At 43.1% G+C, this 23,502-nt stretch overlaps 1 protein-coding gene across 1 annotated transcript; it reads left to right on the top strand.

Moving 5' to 3' along the window:
- Positions 1–153: 153 nt before the first annotated feature.
- nrip2 (nuclear receptor interacting protein 2) lies at positions 154–21,458 on the top strand. Its single transcript, XM_061077163.1, has 6 exons — positions 154–394; positions 13,192–13,506; positions 16,088–16,170; positions 16,744–16,850; positions 18,770–18,822; positions 19,455–21,458. Exons 1-6 carry the CDS (start codon positions 239–241, stop codon positions 19,569–19,571), a joined length of 831 nt encoding a protein of 276 aa, XP_060933146.1. The 5' UTR covers positions 154–238; the 3' UTR covers positions 19,572–21,458.
- Positions 21,459–23,502: the final 2,044 nt, after the last annotated feature.

Below are 23,502 nucleotides of genomic sequence, written 5' to 3'. Positions count from 1 at the left end.
CATTTGCAGGGTGATGCTTTTGGGGAAGGACCTGATGAAAAGGATCTGAACAGCAAAGCTAAAAAAAAGCTGCATTTTGTGATTTTTCCTCCTGATCTGCAAACAGAAATCCTCTGTGTCTCCAGCTGTCTGCAGAGAGATCCCTCTGCTGCTGCTGCTGCTGCTGCTGAGGGTATACAGTCTCCGTGCTTCTGTGCACAGCACCACCACACACTGCTGTGCTCCGTAGTCTGAGACCATGAGCGAGGCGAAGAAAGGTGAGCTCGCCATCCGGGATAAAGCCATCCTGCACCAGCAGAGGCGTCTGAAGCAGGCCACCCAGTTCTCCCACAAGGACTCGGCTGACCTCCTGCCCCTGGACGGGCTGAAGAGACTGGGCACGACCAAAGACCTGGTGAGTGCACGTCGGGGGAGTTACTGAATGAGGTGCTCGGGTCGTGATTGACTTGTTTGGAGAAGCTGTTGTGTGCGTGGTCATGTGGTGAAGGTTGAGTTCAAGTGAGAAGGTTTCAAACCCTTGAGAGAAACAGTTCACAGTGGTTCAGTGATATGTGAAGAGTGTTCCATCGATTCACTGCTACATTTGTTTGACTCAGGGTGGACGAGAGAGATATTTGTCTTTTTAATTCCACCCTTTCTTTCTTTTTGGTTAAAACCTGATGTCTACATTACCCACAATGCAACTCTATCTGCTGACCTGTTTGGAGGGAATTTCCGTTGTGTTGAGCCAATGTTCCCTAATGTGGCCTGGAGCCTGTAGCAGAGATGAGCAACAGGCTGCAGAGGTTCGATCAGTTCTCTCTAACCTCGTGTGACATCACATGAGGAAGTGGCTCCAACGTGGCTTCGACTATTTCACATAATTCGTAGTCAACAGACGTGTGTGTAATATTTGCAAATATTATTATTTTTTTAAAAGAAACTGTTGAAAAAATCTGGATCTGCTGCAAAAATTCCAATGCTTCTTCTTGATGTAATTTCACAACCCGTTCACAAAGCTTCATGGAAATCAGTGCATCAGTGTTTGCATATCCTGTTCACAAACACACATAACCTGCTTCGCGGAGGTAAACCCCTCCATCCAGTTCCTCCCACTCTAACCAGTGACGTCTCTGCATCTTGTTTTATTTGTCAAAAAAACAGAAATCCAAAAATACCCAGTTCACAATATAGAATAGAAAGAAACAGCATATGCTCACGCTGCAGAAACTCGGTGCATAAGGAGCAGCTTTCCTCCTAAAGCACGATTTTAACCTCCATTTGCTTTAAGCACTACTGCATCACCCCACTGGGAATATACCGTATAAATAAAAAAGAGAATTAGTCACTGAAAGGCTCATGAAAGATGCAGAGCTGTGCATCAGAGGTGGTGACGCCTCCGAGCTGCAGGATCTCTCTGAACTAGCTCCTCACTTCCCTCTTCCTCCTGAACCCACGCCATCACACACACACACACACACAATGAGGAGGAACTCCCTGTAATGATCCCAACACTTTCTGCCTCTCCTCTGACACACTTCTGCTTTGATGGCAGCTTCCCAGACCCCCCCCCCCCCTGGCACGGGGAAGCAGCACTCGCAGTCCTCTGTGATGCATTTACGTCTGCCAACATTTAATACCAACATTTGCAGTCAGAAAAACATTCCATCCCCGCCTCCTTACTCGTCTTCTTACATTTCTCTTAATCTAATGATAGATGTTGTCGTCTGTCTTCGCTCCTGAATGCACCGTGCGTTCCTGCACTAACACATAATTTAGAAATGCCAGTGTGCCAATAATAAGATGCTATTCAAGGTATAAAAATCTCTCGCTACTGGGAAGGTTTCTATTTAACATCTGTAGACTGGAATATCTCAACAGCTACTCATGGATTACAGCAAAATATTTAATAGACATTCATGTCATCCTCAGAATTAATGATCAGACCCAGACCTGTTTATTGATTGGCTCATAAAATAAGCCGATATAAGAATTTCTGTTATTGCTGTTTATGTTTCGATATGGAAACCTTTATTTTACTGACTTTTATTCATAGTTATGGTTTGATAACGACATCCTAAGAATAATTTATAAAGGTATTGGAATTTTTCAAATCCCAAATATTGGGAATTGGTCTCAAAAAATCGAAGCTAGAATATTTCCCTCATCCAATATGTGCTTAAATACCTGCAAATTACTTTATTAAAGATTCATTTAGATTCTGCTAAACATCAGCATGTTAACAATTAAATATCTTTATGCTTTTGACTGTTGGGACAAATCAAACACTGTGAAGACATAAACTTGGGTTTGGGCATCTGAACTTTTTAGATTCGAAAAATCCGACAATCAAAACATGATCAACAAGTTATTTGTTGAAGTAAATACCTGTAATTCGCAGCCTTATCCTCATCTGTAGATTCATTCTGTTACAGAAATAGTTAGATGCAAGATGGCTCCTCCGGGATTTTGAGGGCTCTGAACTAAACTGAGATTAGAGCCAAGATACCTGGTGGACATTAAAATGTTAGCGCTGCCGTTCTGAACATACTGACATTAGCATTTAGCTCAAAGCTCAGAGTTCTGAAATCAAAGCTGCTTTAAGCTTGTGTTATCTCTGTGACTCTTACCGGCGGCAGAGATTAGTCAAATGTTACCAAACATCTAAACACAACAAAGCAAATTAATTCACGATAAGATTTCCCCCCCAAATTTTTATTTTAGATTCTGGGTGCTTTACATTCAGCTTGTGACTCAACGTGGCCACAGGGAGCACGATGCGATTTGCATGGCATCTGCAACAAAGGGACCTTCGGTGTCATAAGCGCTTCAGAGACTTGAGAGAGGAAACAGCTTCATGCCTGTGTCACTTCTCTGCAGAGAGACACCATCATTCAGAATGAAGGGATGTGGACGGACGGAAGGAAAAGAGAGAGAGATCCAGACTGCTGTTTGTCTGTCTGACTACAAATCAGTCTTGTTATTCTCCCGCTGGTTTTAACTTTAATAACATCACCAGAAGCTTTTTTTGGCTTTCTCCTAAACAAAGGTCAAATCTTAAATGTCAGACATCGAGTTTTTTAAAGTAAATTATCATTTTTATTAAGCCTTTCTGGAATATTTGAATGATTTGTTGTCGGATGGAGCCGAGATTCAAATTATTGTTCAGTCAAAGGAAAAGTCAGCTCACACACACACACACGCACGCACGCACGCACGCACGCACACACACACACACACACACACACACACACACACACACACACAAACACACACACACACACACACACACACACACACACACACACACACACACACACACACACACACACACACACACACACACACACACACACACACACACACACATCCACCTGCAGTCTCGTCTCCCTCCTCTTTTAAAAACCTGTCCTGTCCACTGTGCAATTCTGAATTGGATTATGTAAGAGTGAATTTGTTTTGGTGCTCTTAAGCCTGAGGTCATCACTCTCACAATCATCATCATCATCATCATCATCATCATCATCATCATCATCATCATCATCATCATCATCATCATCATCATCATCATCATCATCATCATCATCATCATCATCATCATCATCATCATCATCATCATCATCATCATCATCAGCAGCAGCAGCAGCAGCAGCAGCAGCAGCAGCAGCAGCAGCATCACTTCGGCCATGTTGTTCTGCAGAGTGAAGGAGGCAGTGAGCATGAAAAGGGCAAAAAGCACTGCTCCTGAGTTAGAGCGGTGGAGGGGAAGGAGAGAGACGGCGGGAGATGGGGTCAGGGAGGATGCACGGTGGAGTGCTGCTGTTTTATATAACACAGCGCAGAGCAGGGAGAGGATACGTGGGGCGAGGATGTAAAGCGAGCGAGCAGGAGAGGATATAGGGGAGGAGACGGCATCTGTGTGTGTTTGTGTGGAAACATCTGAGGCCGGTTACATTAACACTTGAGCTTCAGCGCAGAGCGAGTTATTGTGTAACCGCTGTGTAACCTCACTGTTTTCTACTGTTTTCTACTGTAAACACTCACACAACCGAGGGAGAGAAACACGTCTCTTCAGCTGCAAGGCTCAGTTTGTGCAATACCATGATTTCTGTGGTGAAGCTCTCAAATTGACAACTGAACTGATTTCCATGAAACGTGGTGGAAGGATGCAGTCGGGAAAGAACCCATTGAATGCTGGTGCTGATCCAGATCAGGGGTTAGACCCTGGATTTGTCTTTAACATTGTGAGATGTGGACGTTTTTCAATAATTGATGGATTTTGATTTAAAAGAATAAGGCAAACTCAGGGGACTAACATCTATGAGTGTGTGCAACTTGGTGTTACGTAATATTTGGCAGAGTTATGAGCTCTATACTCGGTCACAATGGAAAGTCACATACTCACAACATTTGTTTCAACTTCCTCTGGTAAACGTTGCTCTTCAGGTCATAGAATATTATCAAGCACCGCAAGAGAACCTTTTTTTAAATGACATATCATATAATTCTTATGGATTTCTCTGTAGACATTTTCGGAATGGCTGTGCAAACAAAAAAACTGAGAAATGTTGTTAATCAAACACAGACATAGACATACTGTGTGCCCTCAGAAATCTCATATTGGACCGGTTCCACTGCCCACACCTCGTCTGCTGCTGTGAAGCCTCTTTCTTCTTCTCCCTGCAGCTCAGCTGTCCATTTGCTCATGTCCCTCCACTCCAGATGAGTGAATCAGAAACCTGTGTGTGTGTGAGTGTGTGTGTGTGTGTGTGTGTGTGTGTGTGTGTGTGTGTGTGTGTGTGTGTGTGTGTGTGTGAGTGACGGCCTGTCTAATCAAGAGACTGGAGTCTCCAGGTACTTGCGAGGATGATCAAAAGCTACAGAACTGGGCTTGAAGGCAGAAACTGTGGCATAGGAGGAGCATTACAAGTGTGCGGCGCATTTTCTCTGTGCATTAAATACAACTTCAATCAGTGGGTTGCTGAACATTTTGTCCAATTTCCCCCGTCAGCCGTTTAAGAGACATTTCTAAGAGAGAGATCTAACAGTGTGGAGAAACGTTCCTTTCCTCAGACCTGGATTCTGTGGACTTGCTGATCTCCTTTTCCCTTTCAACAAGTCATGAATCTACACGAGCAGATGGTGCACAGTGTGTCTAATCCTGAGGTTTCCACATTCTCGTGAATCCCGATTCACTCGTCCAACTCGGCTGTTTATCCCCCCCCAGGAGGCCGAGCAGCACTTCAAAGACAAGAGCAAACACAACAATGCAACTCGCTGCTCGTCGTCGGCCTCTCGGCGGCTTCGCCTCTTCCCCCCCGAAACGAGCCGCGTTAAATCGGGTTGAGATGCCGGCTTTATCATTAGAGAGAGGTTAGTGTCATCTGGAGCTGTGGAGGGGCGGCTCAGCTGCTGCCTCGCTGCTGTGTGGGAAGACAGGAGGCTAAAAATACCCCACGAAAAACAGGCAACAACCCCAACAAGAGGAGAGGGGAGAAGACGGAATGGTACTGAGACTGGAGGCAAGAGAGGGGGAGACGTGTTAGTGACGTACGTTGAGGTGTTTGATTTCAGAGCTGAAGTGCAAAATTGATGTTGATTAATCAATTTACTGAAGTGATTTAATATTGAGTAGTTTTGAAAGTTGTTTGGATGATTCATGGAATTAATACTCTCAAAACTTAAAGCCCAGATTTCCAAAATACCCACATTACAATTTTTTTAATGGAATCATTTGACATTTACGAATTTCTCCAGTCCAGAATTGATCAGACACCAATGCTGCTTAACTTGCTTGGAAATTCAATTCCTTCTGTATTCAGCAAGTGAATCTATTACAATAGTTACAATCGCAAATTCCAAAAATGAGCAAGAAAAAGAAAAATCTCTTCCAACTTCCCACTTGAAATGAAAGTTTAAAGTCTAATTGAACAACTCATCAACGAGCAACTGTTACATAATCAAAGCATTTAGTTAAGACTTGAACAAGGTGCAACTGCAAAGATTAGATATCGGATAAAATAAATAAACACAACTGATCCGCAAATTGATTTTACAAAATCCTATTAATCAGTTTGTTTTCAGCACTAAAGTAATGGCATGTAAACATTAGGGGACACAGTGGAAATCTAAAAACCTTCTGATAAATATTTAATTAGCTCATTACAGTCGGATCAAATCATTAAATATCCTCTCTGCGCCGCTGGAGACGGCATCTGTTGTTTTATCTCCCGTGATGAAATGAAATGAGCGAGTGGAGGTTTTTTATCTGCAAATTGTATTTCATGGAGGGTTTTAGGACCTGCAGTGAAAAGATGGGCAGAGATGTTAAAGGGGAGTAAAGTGGCAGATGACTGAAAGGCAGGAAGCAGATGTGAAGCTGCCATAGCTTCCTGGTGGGTGCGACAGGAAGTCGGCCACCGGGGACGTCCCCTCAGAACGAGAAACAGGGCATTACAGGGCTCACGTGACCGGCTGAGTGAGGGACATGAGTCTGTAGCAGTCTGGTAATTAGTCCACACGGCAATTAACCTCTAATCTGACTCGCAGAAGTAAAAGCACGGAGAAAAAGAAACTGAAAGAGGCAGAGAGAATGAGGAGGAGGAGGAGGAGGAGGATGAAGAGTGCTGGCGTCGAACAGCAGTTCTGTCTGAGCTGCAGAGGACTGGTCTTGACTGGTCAGTGTTCAGGGGTCACCACAGAAATCACATCAGTATAATAAACAACAGAAGAGACACAAAGGAACAATGTCTCTGAGGCAGCCGACCAGTTTAACCTCGAATTTTACCCATTTTCATAGACGAAAAATAGTCAAATTAATTTCCATTAATGTTTCCGTGAAGCGTGAAGGCTGGAGTTCTTCTATATGGTGAACAACTCCGATAAAGAAATCCTAAATGGCACTAATATATACATAACTTCATTGGTGGAGGTAACAAAACCAACAACGTCCGGCTCTTAACACTTTCCAGCTCCTTGGAGGTGAGGGTCACGTTGCCTTTTCTGTAGCTGTGTTGTCTGCTGCTACTGAGACAAGATAACAACTGAAGAGCCGAACACAGCTATCCCTGAAAGTGAGGAAATATCTGGTGGAGCAGAGGAAAAGCTTGTTTATCAGCCTCTCGTGTTTTCTTATTCCAACACGAGCTTTCATCAAAAAGGTTTCAATGCAAAAAAAACAACCAAAAACATGGATTTGGACTATTTTTGTGCTACTGTTCTATTTTTACACACTGATGCTGCACCAACTGTGTTCAGAGCAATTTCTGTCTGGAGGAGAATCCGACAGGGAAGAAGAAATTACTCACAGTTTCAGTGACCTGAAAATTGCATTTGGTGTCAAAACACGAAATGCAATTTTCAATCAATTAATACTGAAGCATTTGAAATGCAAAAGAAAAATATTAAATAATACATGTGCAAAAGTAAACATGCGAGCAGTACCAGGATACAGGAGGAGTGACATCTTGTTGGTTGTATGTAATTTTCTAAAACAACAGGGCACTGCAATTATTAGTAAAAGCAACACACACACACACAAAGGTGGAGTAATAGTCATTTGGATTTCTAGTTGATATTTCTAGCAGCAGGAAAGGGTTGCAGTGGACCTGAACGCTGCATTTGCAAAGTAAACATCAACAAATCCAAGTTATAAGGAGCTGGACATGATTCAGCTTTGAGTGTCGCCTGTTAGACGAGCTCCACCTTCGGCTGCACTGAAGCGCTTCCTCATAAAGGATGTTTGGCTTCATTGGCTCCGCACGAGTTAATGCAATCATTTCAAATACTTATCTACTCAGTTAGATGCTCGGTTGCCTGCTGCTGTGTGAGGCAGCGAATGCTGAGTCTCGCACTCGAAAGAAAAAGATGAAGATCTCCCCTGTTGAGCATCATAAACCTGTAGTGAGAAATCTAAACCATCAGGAGCGATAAATATTCACTGCTGTGAAATCTGAACAAACAGATTTCACCTCAGCGATGCCAGTTCCACCTCAGCTGCTTCCACAATGAAAAAAAGAGGTTGGATTGTGCAGATAACAGATAAATTCTTCATGGGACGCGGCCGCCTGCCGTCTTCATTAGATTTCACCGCAATCAATCCAGCAGGAGGTCGTTTGATTGATGCTTACTTGTTAACAAGCTGTCACCGGAACGAGGCGAGAGATTTGTCGCGATATCAAGATCTGTCACGAGGGAAGAAACTTGTCTAGCACGATGATTGATTCAGAGCGGTTCCACATGTTCGGCCTCGCAGCGAGTGCATGTTCTGATGGGTTTTTAAAAGTCTGACACTGTGGGGATCATCTCACTTAGCAATCCCATTAAATAAAACGTTTAGTTCAATGGTATTTTTGCCGTGAGGGATTGGCTCCACATCCTGTAAGTGTTGGAGTTAAATTTCCCATGATGCTTTGGATCTGGTTTTGCTGCGGGACTATTAAAAAGGATGCGGAGTGAGCTATTAGCAAATCCTGTTTGCAGGGCGCACATGCAACTATCACTGGATCATTGAAATATGGAAGAGAACTAAAAAATGTGAGGATTCTAAGGCAAGAAGGTAAAATACACAGGTACATGGGATTCGTCTTCTGGTTCAAAACAAGCTATGGCATCTAAATTGACTTCAGCAGTCTATCAACCTCTGAGCTTTATAAGGTGCAGTGAGTTTCGACAGGCGGCTCAGTGTCAGACAACCAAACACTCATCCAATTAACTAATGAAGGCTCTACCTCCTGAGCCACACCAGACACACAAATTGGCATCACACTGAATCTAAAAATACGCTTGTGAGGTAGAGGGGTCCAGGTTTGACTGAGGTCTGACGCAAATTGTCGCAATAGGACGCTAAGAGTTTTAAATTAGCACAATCGCCTCAATCTCACTGTAATTGACCTCACGTGGTGTCTCCCTGCCTCGTGCCTCCCGCTCTGCAACCCGACGTCAACTCCCCCGAGACAAAGTGCAACAGTGTTCACCCCTGAAATGTAAAAGCACAGACGCTACCTGCCAGCAGCTCGCCGTGGCTAACACGATTCGCTCTGGAGCTGATCCCAGAGCAGTCAGAGCTCGGCAGGAGCAGACGAGGATGATAATGGTTGAAATGATTGTGTTCATCGCTGTCAGTCAGATTTCGCTCCCCTACAGGCTGATGAGAGCACGGAGGAGAAAGATTAATCAAATCCCTGAGCTCCTCCTGCTTCTCTCCTCCAACCTGTTGAAATAATTACCTCAGCCAAGGAGGTTACGTTTTCACCCCTGGACTTCATTCAACATCGTGGTTTATGCCACTTTATAATCAGGTTTTCTTATGCTAAATCCCATAGTACAACTTGATTTGCCACCATTTGCATCCTCTTTAAATAAGTATAATGACTGTGAATAAATGAATAATGTATCCAGGGAGTGCTCAAGTGGAAAAGAGGTCAGATGATGTGAACACACGGAGAGAAACATCTTCCCAGATGAGGGCGATGTATCTATCGTCTGAAGTGGAACCACTGATTGAATTTGACTGGGAGGAAAAGAAGATAAAGGAAATGTACTGGTAAAGAAGTGAAGGATAAAAAGGAAAAGGGACAAGGAGGGAAGGGAAGAAATGAAGATGAAAGCGAGGAGAGGAAAAATAAGGCAAGGAAAAGAAAGGGAATATTTGAAGAAAGAAATAAAGGATATAAAGGATGAGGCAAAGAGGAAAGAGGGAGAGGAGAGGAAAGGATATGGTGAGAGGTTAAGAAGAAAAGACATGAAGGTAAGGAAATAAACAAAATGAGAGAGAATGGAGGGAAACAATGTGAAGAAACGCAGGGAAAAAGAAAAATTAAAGAACTAAAGAGACACGATAAAGGAATGAAATGGACAAAAACGATGAGAAGAGAAGGTGGGATGAGAAGAGGAGAGAGGAAGAGGCCATCATCAGTCTGTTTATAACTCAGCTAAGCACTACTCTGCCACAGCTGGAGCTCGGGGGGGGGGGGGGGGAACAAATGGGCTCAATCGAAACCCAGTGACACGGGGGGGTGATTACTGTGGTTTGAAGTGCTGTTGTTTCGCAGCCAAAAGAAGACTGGTCGAAAGAGAGAATAAGAGCGAGAGAGAGAGAGAGAGAGAGAGAGAAAGAAAGACAGAGATAGAGATAGAGAGGCCTGTGAACAATCCACAGAAATCTAGAAACCTAAATCCTCTTTTTACTTTATTCTTTCCAAAGAAAAGCTTGTTGACCTGCCGGGCTCCTTGGCGCCCTGACAACCTGTGGAGGTGTCGGACGGAGCTTCAGATCCACAGATTGATGAGTAATACCAGGTGCTATTAAAACATAATGGCAGTTACCACAGAGCAAGGCCACAGACACTGAAGACATGACCAGGCATGAGGACATATTATTACAACTACTGTGAGGTTATAGATCCCAGGTCTCTCGGGTGCTGATGCCTTTTTGTCTTATTTATTCTTCTCTCGCAATGTTTTCCTTTCTCCTCCTCCTTGTCTTGCTTCCCCTGTCTGTGAAATTGTCTTCATTCTCATTCCAGCCAGGAATATATTTCCATCAGCAGAATCTAGCATCGCTGTCGTGTGGTTAATAGAGCAGAAGATCATTTAATGAGCAGTAGTGTGGAAAGGACAAAACTAAAACTGAACAGGGAACAGAATCGCAAGGGGTGGATGTTGTTTTCAATCTCTTGAGCTTAATGGGGGTCGCAGTTAGAAGATGGCAACGGCTGGATGGAACTCGCTCGATTGACACCAGAGGGTCAGCCTTTGGAATCAGCCGGTGTCTGTAGCTACATCCACACAACTATATATTTGTTTGGAAAAGCATTGACTCTGACTTTTTGATTTGGCACCAAGCTATCATCCAGAATGTGTCATCTAAAAACAAATCACAGGTCCAGAGCGCGCAGAAATATCTCAATTCAGCTGCAATATCACACTCGAAGAAGTGAGAAGCGGCTCACAAGATAATGGCACATTTTACGTTTCGCAGACACATCTACGGTAAAACACACGGCACAGATCACCAGGAAAGAGCTCTTCAGTCTGAGCCATCACTTTCAACAACAGTAGATACATCAGCAGCGTTTCAAGGTTTGTTTTCTGCAGCCGGGAACAACGTGAAGTAGGTGGACAAACCAATTTCTATAAACGTGTCCGACTGCAGGCGCAGGCAGCTTGTTGATCGTATTAAGAAAGCAACAGGTGGGCAGATGGGATTGTCCCTTTATGAGACTGGCATTCGCCCCAGGATACTTAAACAGTGGCTTTACAGCCCTTTGGATGCCAGAGTTGGCCGGTAAAACATCCAGTCAGTGGTTCCAGTGCCTCAGAGGAGAGGGTTACATTTAATTTGGTGAAGACACAACTGCTGCGAGATGAATCGCCAGCTGCTTTCAGAGCTGCACCGAAGTACAGACGGTTTCCTGAGAAGGCAAAATGTACGAGTCTCGTGATACATGTTTGTTAAATATCTGTCAACATCCTGGTGATGTCTGTGTTGGATGGAACCCTGAGAGGAAAGCAGATGCTCGGTGTTGTATTGACGCAGTGAACCTGCTCTTTTCAAACTGTGCTGTCTGAACCAGACTCTGGTGGAGCAGCAATGTGATTAGGGAGGAACAGGCAGCCTAAATATAATTTGCTGTGTTATATGGTCCAGAGAGAACAGCTCCCACAGCCACTGGCCATGTGTTGTTCTGAAACAGCGCTAACAACAAGCTACCATTAGATATATATCGTGAATATTAGATAATATTGTTTTTTTTCTTAGTAAAATCTGTGTGTTTCTAAAAAGCTTTGTGTTCTAAGTCAACTGCTCCTTAGCAATCTTACACAAGTGAAGCTCTCATCTAAAACTGATGATCTAAAGTGTTAATACATTTAGTTTTGTGTGTGTGTGTGTGTGTGTGTGTGTGTGTGTGTGTGTGTGTGTGTATGTGTGTGTGTGTGTGTGTGTGTGTGTGTGTGTGTGTGTGTGTGTGTGTGTAGGCTGGATTTACACTAAAGCCCAGTGTTAAATTTGAAAAAATAAAGGTGCCAGACTGTAAAACATGCAGCCTGCAGAATGTGCACATGCACCGTGAGGGGGCGAGAATCATTACTAGTATAACAATTTATGAGATAAAATCAGTAACAGTCATTTAAGAAACACAGATTATCTAATTCCAGGCTCTATCTATGCTTTGACATATTATCTATACAGATTATTTATATTTATATTATTATTTATATCTATATGAATCCTTATGTCACAGCTTTCTAGCTACAAACTGCATCGCTAACACATCAGCAGCTGCTTCTTCTGCTTAATTGAGCAGAAAACAGACCTAATTCATCGGACACCTACTTTATCAACTACATCCCGTGTATATACTGTTCATTCAATAAACAGAGGCAGTAAACAGGGACACATTTCTTGCTTATAGACTCAAAACCAGTCTTTAAATCCCCAATTTATCCGAACAAATGCATCTGTTGGCTCATTTTGTATGAAAAGACAATATTTCCCTTCAGTTTATAATTTGATCAGTGTCGTTTGGCTCCTATTGGATCAGAACAGCATTTTTTATTCCTCCCCTTGTCTCTGTGGTGATAATGTTTTGACTGTGAAAATTATCTCAAACCCCCCAAAGAGTTAAGCTGACATTTTTCTTACACTGTGACCCATAAATCTGTTTTTTCTTTGCTTGATTAAATGAAACTTAGATAATATGTGTCACTTGTTATCTGTAACAGTCTGTCAGGATACTATAACTTTAAATATTTATCTTTGCACCACGTCAGGCCAACGCTGCATGTCCTTCAACAGTTGAAGGCCAAGACTATGAGTACAGCTGCAATTACATATAATTTGCATTATAGGAACAATCCTCTGATTCTCATTTGATCGACCTTGAGTCATTTGGTCAATCAGACATCAGATGAACTGGCCAAGGTGGTTCTCAATTGTTTTGTTTCAACCCTGAGATTCATTTTTCTACATTGTGAGGTCAAAGTCTAACATTTGTGACCTTTTAACGATCAGATTTTTGCCATTTATTCTAGAAAAATTACAAAAACATCTGCACAAGCTTCTTAAGTGAATGACTGTGAGCAATATCAGCCTTTACCAAACACAAACAAGACCGGCATCTGTTCTCTCGCCATTGCTGAACTCCTGCACATGACCCTGAGATAACCTCACATCTGTCATTGATTTCTCTCATTGTTTCCCCTCCGTAGCAACCTCACAGCATCGTGCAGCGTCGCCTGATGGAGGGAAACATCACCCGGCTCAGGGGCGAGGCCCGGGACTCCAGCGGCAGGATCCGCTCCCCGCTGGCCGACAACAAGGACGGGCCCGCCGACGCCGAGGAGAAGAGCGAGAGCACGGCCGACGACTCCACGGAGGAGAGGGAGTCCCTGGAGGAGAGCGAGAGGAGCCTCCGGTCGGACGAGGAGGACGACAGCAGCGAGGCCGGAGCCAGGCCCACGGCCGAGAAGGGCGAGGTCACGGAGAGGTCGAGCCTCCTCACAGCTCTGGTTGTTCAGTGCAAGGTACTGTGCCGTCTGAAATGTGCTGAAAACAAGAGACGAGACAGAACCTGCAGCACTCTGGTCATATAACTCATCAATTAAAGTCTTCATTTAGACAAAGGTCCCTTCGATGCACATCCTCCACCAATCTGGACGTTCCCCAGAATCTGTGGGCAGGAGGGACAAGCCAGTGCAGTAAAACCAGGATTTGTGTGATATGATCACGTCTTCCTGAACAACTAATAATCCCTCCACCACCTCTATGAATACTGAGTGTGTTTAAAATGAACATGGTCCAAATTTCTAGTAGATTCAGCTCCCCCCCCCCCCCCATTACTCATTGTACATTGCTCGGTTTTATCATCAACTTATTAAATGCAAAGTGTTCCTCAGTTACTCGTTCGGCTGCTATTTTTAAACTTCACGAACAGAGAGAGAGAGACTGTGTACCGTGGGGACAGAGACAAAGGGGCAGGTTTGTGGACCTGCTGATAAGCTGGAGTGCCTGTGAGGACAAAGAGAGCTCTGCTCGCTCTGCACGGAGGCTGAGGATCAAAACAAGGCTCATGGAAACTGTTGGTGCTCCAGTTCCAAACGGGGAAATACTCTCAGGTCAAGATATCGATTTATTAGGGCGATGACATGACAGAGAAAGAAATAGACGTCAAGTCTGGTTTGAACACAAAGAGTTTGTGTGATAACTTCTCGATTTGAATCCGAAGTATTTTTAAAAAGATGTTAAATGCACTAAACCCAATTCCACACACATACATATCAGTCCCCTAAACATGGCCCCTGATCCAGATCCACACCAAAACCTTCTGGGGTCTTCCCTGAAAACATCCTTTCACCACGTTGTGTGTGATATAGAGGGCTAACATCTATTTACTCTGCAAATACCAAGGGTTCATGACCAGTCAGATGATTATTTTTTGATTTATAGTTTTGTCAATAGAATATCGGTAAATTCTGGAAACGTCACCTCTTTCATTCAAATGCCTCAATTTGCCCGACCAACAGTTTTGAACCTATAAACCAGTCAACTATGTTATATAAGATAGTAAATAATAAAATATATTTGAGAAGCAAATACTGTAACATTTCCATATCCCCAAATAAATAATTTAAACCGTAAGAACATTGGTGCTGCGGTTGAAGTTTATCTGACAGTACTTAGCAATAAAAGACCTTAAAGTAGCTGTACAATTATCCAATAGTGGAAAAAACCATGCATGGTCTAAGATGCAGTTAACAGTAGGGGATCTGTGCGAGCTGCTTATCTCACATGCAGAGCGGCCATATGTTCTGCATACATTCCTCATGCTTCCTATATTTATTTTCCCATAAACATGCTTCTTGCTTGTGTACATGTCGCCTGACGTCAGCTTAGAGGAGGCTGAGTAGAGAGACGGCTGCAGAATCGAGTTCCCATGAACCACTGAAGAGGCTGAGCCGCGTCTTTGTGACGTGAAGCGCCCGGCGGCAGCAGAGCAGCCGGCCGACACAGCAGAAGAAGAAGAGACATGTCAGTTTAAACTAGGACAAAAAGCCTGTTAGCATTTCAACTGTAATAATCTTACTTGAGTCCCGGAGAAATTTAAGAAATAAGAAAAACATGTATTTGCTTTTTTACCGTTTAGAGTTTGATGTCTGTACTTGAGATATAAAACACTTGCGCCGAGCTTTGGGCTTAGATTGGAATAATATACTATAGACAGAGACAGGGTGGTTGTTTCCCTGCTTCTGTCCTCTAAGATAATATATGCTAACTGTCTGCTGGCTTCACATTCAGCTCATGCACAGACATGACGCTGCACAGACACAGAGATTGAACCAACAACAGTAAAGCTGCAGGTTTGAAAACCAAAACAATGAGCTGCAAGATACTAAAATGTTGATGATAGCCCCTTTAAAGACATGAGGCACACTGCAGGAGTGATTATTCATAAATCAGATCACATATGCATTTCTCTCTCCAGTGCGTGGAAATGTTTGTTTGGCTACCGGGTTAAATGTGGATGTACAGCATGAAACACGCGGTCGATATTTCATGCTCTGGTGGTGCCTGCGAGATCATTAACTGTGAGAAATCAAAGTGCACTAAAGTAACGAGTGAATCCTGTTGGGTGTCAAGTTCTTGTTGCTGACTCCAGCAACACAAACTTGACACATCAGCAGAAACAACCCCGAAAAACAACCCGTGATCGGCGATGGAAAACCCTCGCTGGTTTATTTTTAACTGGAATATTAAGTGTGGTGCTGCTCAAACAAACACCTGCAGCATCGACTGATTCAAACCTCCAAGGCAGAATCAATACAGAAATAACATTTGACTCGAAGACGAGAGCCAAAACAAGAGCTTGCCTGGAAATCCTCGGCCAATGGGAGTTTTGTTTTGTTGGCGCAAAGTTGATTAAGCTTTGAATTGGACAGTTTTTTGGGGGTTTGGCAGTTTCACAAAGTGGATTTATTCCAAAGGAAAAAGAGATCAGTGGTTTTTAACGACTCCCTAGTGTTGTGTTGTTGTGCAGTAAACGGTGGTGCCAGACCGAAGTGGAAAACTCCCCCCATGACACCGAAATCCCGTCTGTCTTCCCCACAGTGCTGCGAGAGCGAAGTCAACGCATCCATCAACACCGGCATTCAACACAACCACATCTCCACCTCCTGCTGCCAGAGGCTGGGGTAAGAAACACCATCTATGGCCAACACATAACCTGCTAGACGCTATTATCTATTAATACGTTGGACCAGAGTATAAAAACAAGTAAATATATAAAGACAAAGGGATGGAAAGACAATTCAACAGAAAAATATTTAAAAAATGGATTAAATTCATTAAATATGGATAAAAAAATGATTGAGGAGAAACTGGATCTTCGCAGCTTTTAGACTTTTATTTGAGTTTTTTTCCAGATGCTTAAAGACCTGAATTCACCTTCATCTTTAAGAAGAGACTTTTAAAGGCTTAATAAAGCTCCATCGACAGATCAGAGTATGAAAAGGATGAGACATTTTGTTCTTGCCCCTAATTTCAGATCAGCTCTAAAGGAAACAGGTGGATAGCAGAAGCTGCAATTATAGTCTTCAGAATCAGGGTTAATCAATTCTTAGCGGCACAAAAGACAAAGGGACCGCCAGGAGGAACTTAACATTTTCTGGAGATACTGAATCTAATCAAAGGAAAAGTCCCCAGAAGTATGAGAACGATTGAAGATGTCATTTTATGTGCCTGTGCGAATTTTTGTGTGTTCTCAGGTTGGTTCCCATTCAGGACGGTTCCCCTTGTGGGTTGAGCAGCTCAGTGACGGGTCTGCAGCTGCAGCTCGGCCGACAGACGCTCCAGTGTTCAGCTTACGTCAAAGGTGAGAATATAAGATCACACTAGGAGGAATGATTCATTTGCTTTCACAGGTATTAGGTCTTAAGTAAGTGTTGGATAAATTAAATCACGACAGAGTGATGAGACACCGATTTTCAGAAGTCAGAAGTATTGTCTCGTCTGGCAGCCATGAGCATGTGGACTAAATCTAGTTCCAATCCATTTACTAGACATTTCACTCTGTAAGTGAAAACTGTGACCTGCTGGTGGCGCTTAATTTAAATCAGGAGATCATCAAAGTCATTGGGATTTATCCTGTTGGCACCTTTGGATAATTATACCCAATTTCAAGGCAATCCATCACATAGTTGTTGAGACGTTTCACTTTAAAAGCACAAATATTAACTGAATGCTAGCAGTGCCTGCAGAGCGTGAGTATTTGAATATTTCTTCTGCAGAGATTTAATTAAAAGAGATTTGTCTCTGCACTTAACCCTATGCGTGTTCTATTAAAACACCCGGGCAGAAATTAGCAATAAATGAAACAAACACAAGATTATGTCAAACCAGGTTGATCTTCCAGGGAAAAAGCTCCTGGTACAGAAAAAGATCACCAGTCACGAGTCACGAACACTCGACTGTCACCACAAAACAAACCAGTTGCAAACAGACATCATGAGAAGAACTGAATACACTTGATTCACATAAATTTTTGTGATTTTTATGATATAAAATCTATTCAGGAACTTGTCTAAAAACACAGATAAACTGTGGTAAGCTCTAAAAGTCCAAAGCATGAGCAGGAATTTGTTTTATCGGAGTCTCTTTGCTTCACTTTCCTTCTCTGGCTGTGAAAAACCAGAGTTTATTTTTGTCTCGGGTAAAAGAAAAAGTTGCTGATTTCCTTTTAAGGACACTTTCCTTCAACTGACTGATCACTGTTTTTTTTTAAAAATGTTATTCCTACTTGATTTTGAGGTTCACACGATTTAGTTTTCCTATTTTTCTTGTCAAGACAAAAAAAGCAAACAACACGATTATAGAGAATAACGATTAGAGATGTGTCAGTATATAAGACTTGATTTGCCCAGTAAGAACCATGAAGGCAGCACAGCAGCAGCAGTGGGAGAGAAGTGCTTTTCAGAGCCTGATTGAATAATAAATCAGGTCTGGAATCTAACGTCCAATCACAACAGCTCCTGTATGTTCTCACGGCTTTGTTGATGCCAGAAGCGTCTTTCAGTTGTGTTACTAAACACAATAACTGCTTAACAACATCCTAAATGTGTTTTTGTTATTCTCTTTGCTCCGACTGTCGATCATCACCAACGTCTCGTATCTTTGTGTAACTGTAAACACTCCCACTTTGACTTAGTCTATCCAGATCCAAGTTCTTTCCCCCCATGTTTCTATTTTTTATACTAAAATAGTTTCGTGAGAATATCATATTAAAGCTCTCATCGAACTCGGCTTCAACGTAAAATTACAGTTTATTTTCTAAATGTCCTTCAGTGAATATTCATTCTGACAACTAAAAGGACGAGTTCTGCTCACAAAGACCAAACAAGATCACAAATGTGATTATTTATGTTGCACTTTGTGTCCGGACCTTCTCCTTAATCTCCTCACCAGTGAGTAATGACTTTAATTCAATGTGTAAACCCGGCGCCCGACTCCTTCGTGCATATTTAATTCTCAACCCAGCTCGGAAACTCTCACTTTGACTCTACAGAGCTCAAACACGTGCAAGCACATGTACGTCCTCGCACGTACATGTGCTTATCAGGGCTTGTTAGTGCAAGAGGGAATAATTTAGTTGTGTGGGTGGTTTAACCTGGTTTCGAGGCTAATGTATGCATGTTACCACGGAGGGTGTTGATGAATGGGAACCAGAGTGATTCTGTTTCTATCTTTCTTTCCCTCAGCCTCTGCTCTAATCTTTCTTCTTTTCCCCGCTTTCAGAGGACGAGGCGTTCGAGCTGTGCCTCGGTCTTCAGACTCTGCTGGAACTCAAAGTAAGTTTCTCATTTGCTTTGCTAATATGTTGTCCTTACGATGTGGGTTTTGGTACGTTCAAGAAAAGAATATACACATGGCCTGGAAAAATAAATGCTAATAGAAAAATGGAGATTTAATGGCAGTTGATGAAGGAAAAAGCACAAACTCTTAGAAATAGATGTACTGTATGGGGTTATCTAAGGCTGGGTAGTGTTACCTTCCATCTGCAGCCTGCTGTGCAGGTAGAACCCAGAAAAGATTGAATTGAGGACATCCCGTGACGACAAATTTCCAATCTGCACGTGTGAGAAATGCAATTTAAATCCCCTGAAGAGACAATCTGAAGTTACTGCTCTCTGTAATTCAAGTGTTGCATATGCTAATGTTAATTAGAGTGAGTCGAGTGGAGGATAAGAAATTAACCTGAGTGCTCATTTGGTAAAATAGCCCTAAGGATGTTGTAATGTACGATAAACATTTTCCTATGAAGCTCCTGCACTTAGCTTTAATTTTAAAAGACATAATGTCTGGACAGTGGGAGGAGGTGGAGACACGTCGTCCAATTTTATTTCCAGTCTGCAATGTATTTACTGAAATGTTGTTTAACAAAGGAAATAATTCAGTGTAAACATGATGTTTTCTCTCTCAGTGCTGCTTAGACCTGAGCAGCCGGGTCCTGAAGCTGCAGGGATGTGGCGAGGAGCTGCCCTTCCTCGACCCCCCCATCGACAGCCAGTGCCAACACGACACCAATGAGAACCTGTGAGTTCGACTCCAACAGCGGCGATCGCTTCCTTGGGTCCTGACCGGTCGCAGCAACGTGGCACGATGCCATATTTCTTTATTTTTATCATCTGATGACAGTGCCTCACGCTGCCCGAGCACGGACGAGCATTCGCCGCTGCCGCCGCCGCTGTTGTCCTTGAGTTTACATCATCGTATTTGTAGAATTGAGACATTCAACATGATTATCTCTTAAATTAGTTTAGTTCCCAGAGCGGACGATGATGATCCGACCTCTGTACGTCTCATGATTCTTTATGATTATTCTATATATTCATCCCGACTCCAGTGCTGAGCTCAGGTGCACTGATGCTCTCCACCAACAGAACCATCATAATTATATAAGTGGAATTCAGTGGGAATATTTTGTGATTTGACTGTCGAAGAAGAACGACAAATGTGTTAATTGTAAATCTTTCAGTTTGGATTCTGTTAAAAGGAATAGTTTCATATTTTGGGGAATCAGCTTAGTTCATAATAAGTTAGAAATGAAGGAGTGTGCAGCTGCAGCCAATTAGCTTAGGACTGGAAATAGATGGAAACAGCTAGACTGACTGGGTTTGATGGGAAACATTAAGTACAAGTACAAGTACCCTTGGATAAGAAGTGCTGGATTAAACAGAAACAAACATATTAAGTGTTTAAGGCCCCAACCTTATATTTACCTAATTATAAAAGTGGGTTTACTCTCCTTAACATCAACATGAATGCAAATAAGCGCATATTTCCTAAAATGTCAAACTATTCCTCAACGAGTCAACATTAAATGCTCATCTCTAAAGTTGCGGTACTCAGGATGCCCCGTCCAGTGTTTTCAAAAGAACATTTTGAGAAGTAATTTGAAGTTATTTGAAGTCTTGTGAATCAGGTTACCTCCTCCTTCAGAAACAGGGACAGGTTCACATGTGGAATTTTAAAATAGATATCAGAGTTTTTGACGTACTCATATTCAAACTTCGCCCCCTTTTCTTTTCCAATCACAGAGACTGATGTGGTTACATTTTCCACGAGCACACACACTCAGACTCAACTGCAGACTAGTTCCCCTAAAAAAAACCCCTCCTGATGGAGAATAGACTTCAGGCCAGACGGACAAACATGCTTGAGTCAGACTCAGCTACAGGAATATCAAAACATTCCATCTGCATGACTTTGTAAAGTTCTGCCTTTGTATAAGTCTGCATGTTTGTGTACTAGTGCGATTGTGTAACGTTGAACGTCTGAAGGGGCTGTGTGTGTGTGTGTGTGTGCTTTCGTATGCATGTACTGTGTGTGTGTGTGTGTGTTGGGAGTCAACAGCAGGGTTTTTCCACCTTGTTATTGCTCTGGTTTCACATGAGTAGGGGGGGGGAAGAAAAGAATTGGCCCCATCGGCCCCCAGCCGGTCCACCGAGCTCCGGTAAGAGCAAGCTGCCAAAAAGCCGACTCCCGCTGCCTTCCCTCTCTGCCTCTGTCAGGTGCTCGAATCACTCGGCTGTGCCAAGGCCCCTCTCCGAGCTCACCCTCCTCTTCGTTCAACCTCTCTCCTCCGTGCATCTAACACCTTCTCACTCTTGACACCTCATGTTTTGCTGATTTGCCCGTCACAAGCGCAGGAGGAGGAGAACTCGCTCCACACTACAGCGCCGCCTGCCTCTCTCGTCTCTCTGTGTTCCCATCGTGTGGCGACTGAAGAGCTGCCTCAGTCGTGCTCACAGGAGGACATCACGCTCTGCTTCAGTTCCCATCGAATCGGGAGCTGGTCCACACGTAGATTGACGATGTTTAGTTTCTCTTTGCTGTATTTGTGACCTTCCTGTGCCATATGAGAGGAATCAATGTAAGACAGAAATTTATTTTTGGTGTTTCCCTTCTTCTGAACAGTATTTTCTCTGCCTAATAAAATATGTATTCTGGCTAGCTCTCTGTGTCATCGTAACTTAATATAACATAAATCTGCCCAGAGGACTGATGGGACCATTATGTGAAAGGGCAGCCACTTGAAAAGCTCTGGTCCCCGTCTTTGAGGAGAATGTGAAACAGCAGAGTGGTTTTGGGAGGTTCTCCACTAGAGCTGCTGGTTTCTAGTTGTCCTGGACCTCACATCTATTCCCATGGTCTGTACAAGCACTGACACCCTGCCAGTTGACCCTGTGACCATGGAAGATTCCCTCCTCACTGCTCTGCCCTCGTCAGTCCCGCAGATAGAGGACAGTCCCAATCAGGTCTGTCCCAGCAAGTCGCAAATCACGTTTTATGTCCTCCACCGAGTCTAAAACAGGGTTTTATAAAGCAAATAGCAAGTTTTTCTACTTGCTGGATAATGACCAGAAAGCCTGACTCAAATCAACTTCTATGCTTTATGCTTTATTACAGATGCTCCTGTGATCAACACAGAAAAAGCTATAATACATAAAATAAGGAATGAGACTAGATGGTATATAAATATAAAATATACAATAATAATAATAGAAGTCTCTAATATTTACTTTGGGGTAAAACTAACGTTGTGCAGCTAAATAAAGGTCTAGTAATATACTAATACTAACAGTACTGCTACTGCTACTAATAATAATTTCCTGCTGTTTTTCCCCTCTGAGAAACATTTTCCTCTAAAAATATCAAAGTGGCTTCATCTTGTCAGAGCTGTCATGAAATGCTGTTTACTCGTTCCGGCTTAATGTGGCAGCTGTCAGCCGCCGAGCGCCGGGGAACACTGGGGAAAGAGCGTTACAGGAACAACAGAGCTCGTTAGAGAAGACCCCCCCCCCCCTCTCTGCTCACCACATCCTGCTCGCACTGCAGCAGGTTACACCTCCACGCTGCAGGAAAGTACCACCACTCAAATGTTTTCACAGAAAACACAAATGAGGTGGCGTCTCTTCTCTTTGCTTTGGTGCCTCCAGACCAGTGCTCTGCAGACGCTCCATCTCCAAAACCACTTGAGACTAAACAGCTCGTTACGAGAAACACGGCCGCGAGCGTGAACTGACTTCTTGACCTCAAGATTAACTATGGGAAGCAGCTACTTGTTGAATCTGTCTGTGCAGCAGAAGGGTTCCAGGCACAACAACGTGTCGCATCCGCTCGTGAAACGTGAAGCTTGAGGAGAGATCGCAGCAGAGGCAGCAAACTGATCCACATTTCAAATCTCCACCAAGAGGACAAAAGACAATTGGAACATGGTGATCTCCAAAAAGTCCTTCGTTAGCCAGGAAGGATGAATTCTCTGAGACTAGTTTAAACATATTAACCTATGATTCAAGGTTTGCACATTTTAAAGGTTGTACATTTAAAAGCCAACAATGACTCGGCGGCACTGAACATCAAGCTCTAATGAAAATTTGAATCTATAAAAGCAGATCCTAAATAAAGGCCTATATTTACATTTAAAAGGTTAATACACACTGTCAAATCACTGGGGGTTGTAGTTTTAGGTAGAACAATATGAGTAAACAGTGTTTTTGTTGGGGACTATTTTCAGTGAAGGAGGTAGAAAGTATTTTGGGCCACATCCATGAAACAGTATATAATAATATACTCTGCAGATCAGTGTATGTGAAACTAATTAACTGGTGATTTGCATTGGACTTCTGCTCCACTCCACATGAAGCTGAGGAAGACGAGTGTGGGCAGGAGAACTTTGCCTTTGTCACCGACCTTTGAGTTGAGTCCTCATCCCACACGTCCGTCCTCCAGAGCCTCGTCCCAGTCTGTTCACTCCCACACCAGCAGGACTGTCTGCAAGTCCGCCGACATGCAATGATTTACTCTGCCTGCGACCGCAAATAGATTTTTGTGTCTCTTTTTGTCTTTCATAGCCTCTCCTCCCTCACACACATACACACACACAGAAACAAACACACACCGACACACTGCAGCCCTGCTGGAGAGTCACTCAGTGGGAATAACCCATGAGTGTTTAACCCCAGAGA

This window comes from Limanda limanda, chromosome 1, assembly GCF_963576545.1.
Source record: "Limanda limanda chromosome 1, fLimLim1.1, whole genome shotgun sequence".
NCBI classification, from domain to species: Eukaryota; Metazoa; Chordata; class Actinopteri; order Pleuronectiformes; family Pleuronectidae; genus Limanda; species Limanda limanda.
Note: the sequence above shows the minus strand (reverse complement) of the source record. Positions and strands in the feature narration are given on the sequence as shown.

Coding starts and splice junctions, on each gene's coding strand:
- nrip2 (XM_061077163.1), top strand. CDS start 239: ATGAGCGAGGCGAAGAAAGGTGAGCTCGCCATCCGGGATAAAGCCATC. Junction 395..13,191: donor TGGGCACGACCAAAGACCTG/GTGAGTGCACGT, acceptor TCCCCTCCGTAG/CAACCTCACAGCATCGTGCA. Junction 16,851..18,769: donor GTGTTCAGCTTACGTCAAAG/GTGAGAATATAA, acceptor CCCCGCTTTCAG/AGGACGAGGCGTTCGAGCTG.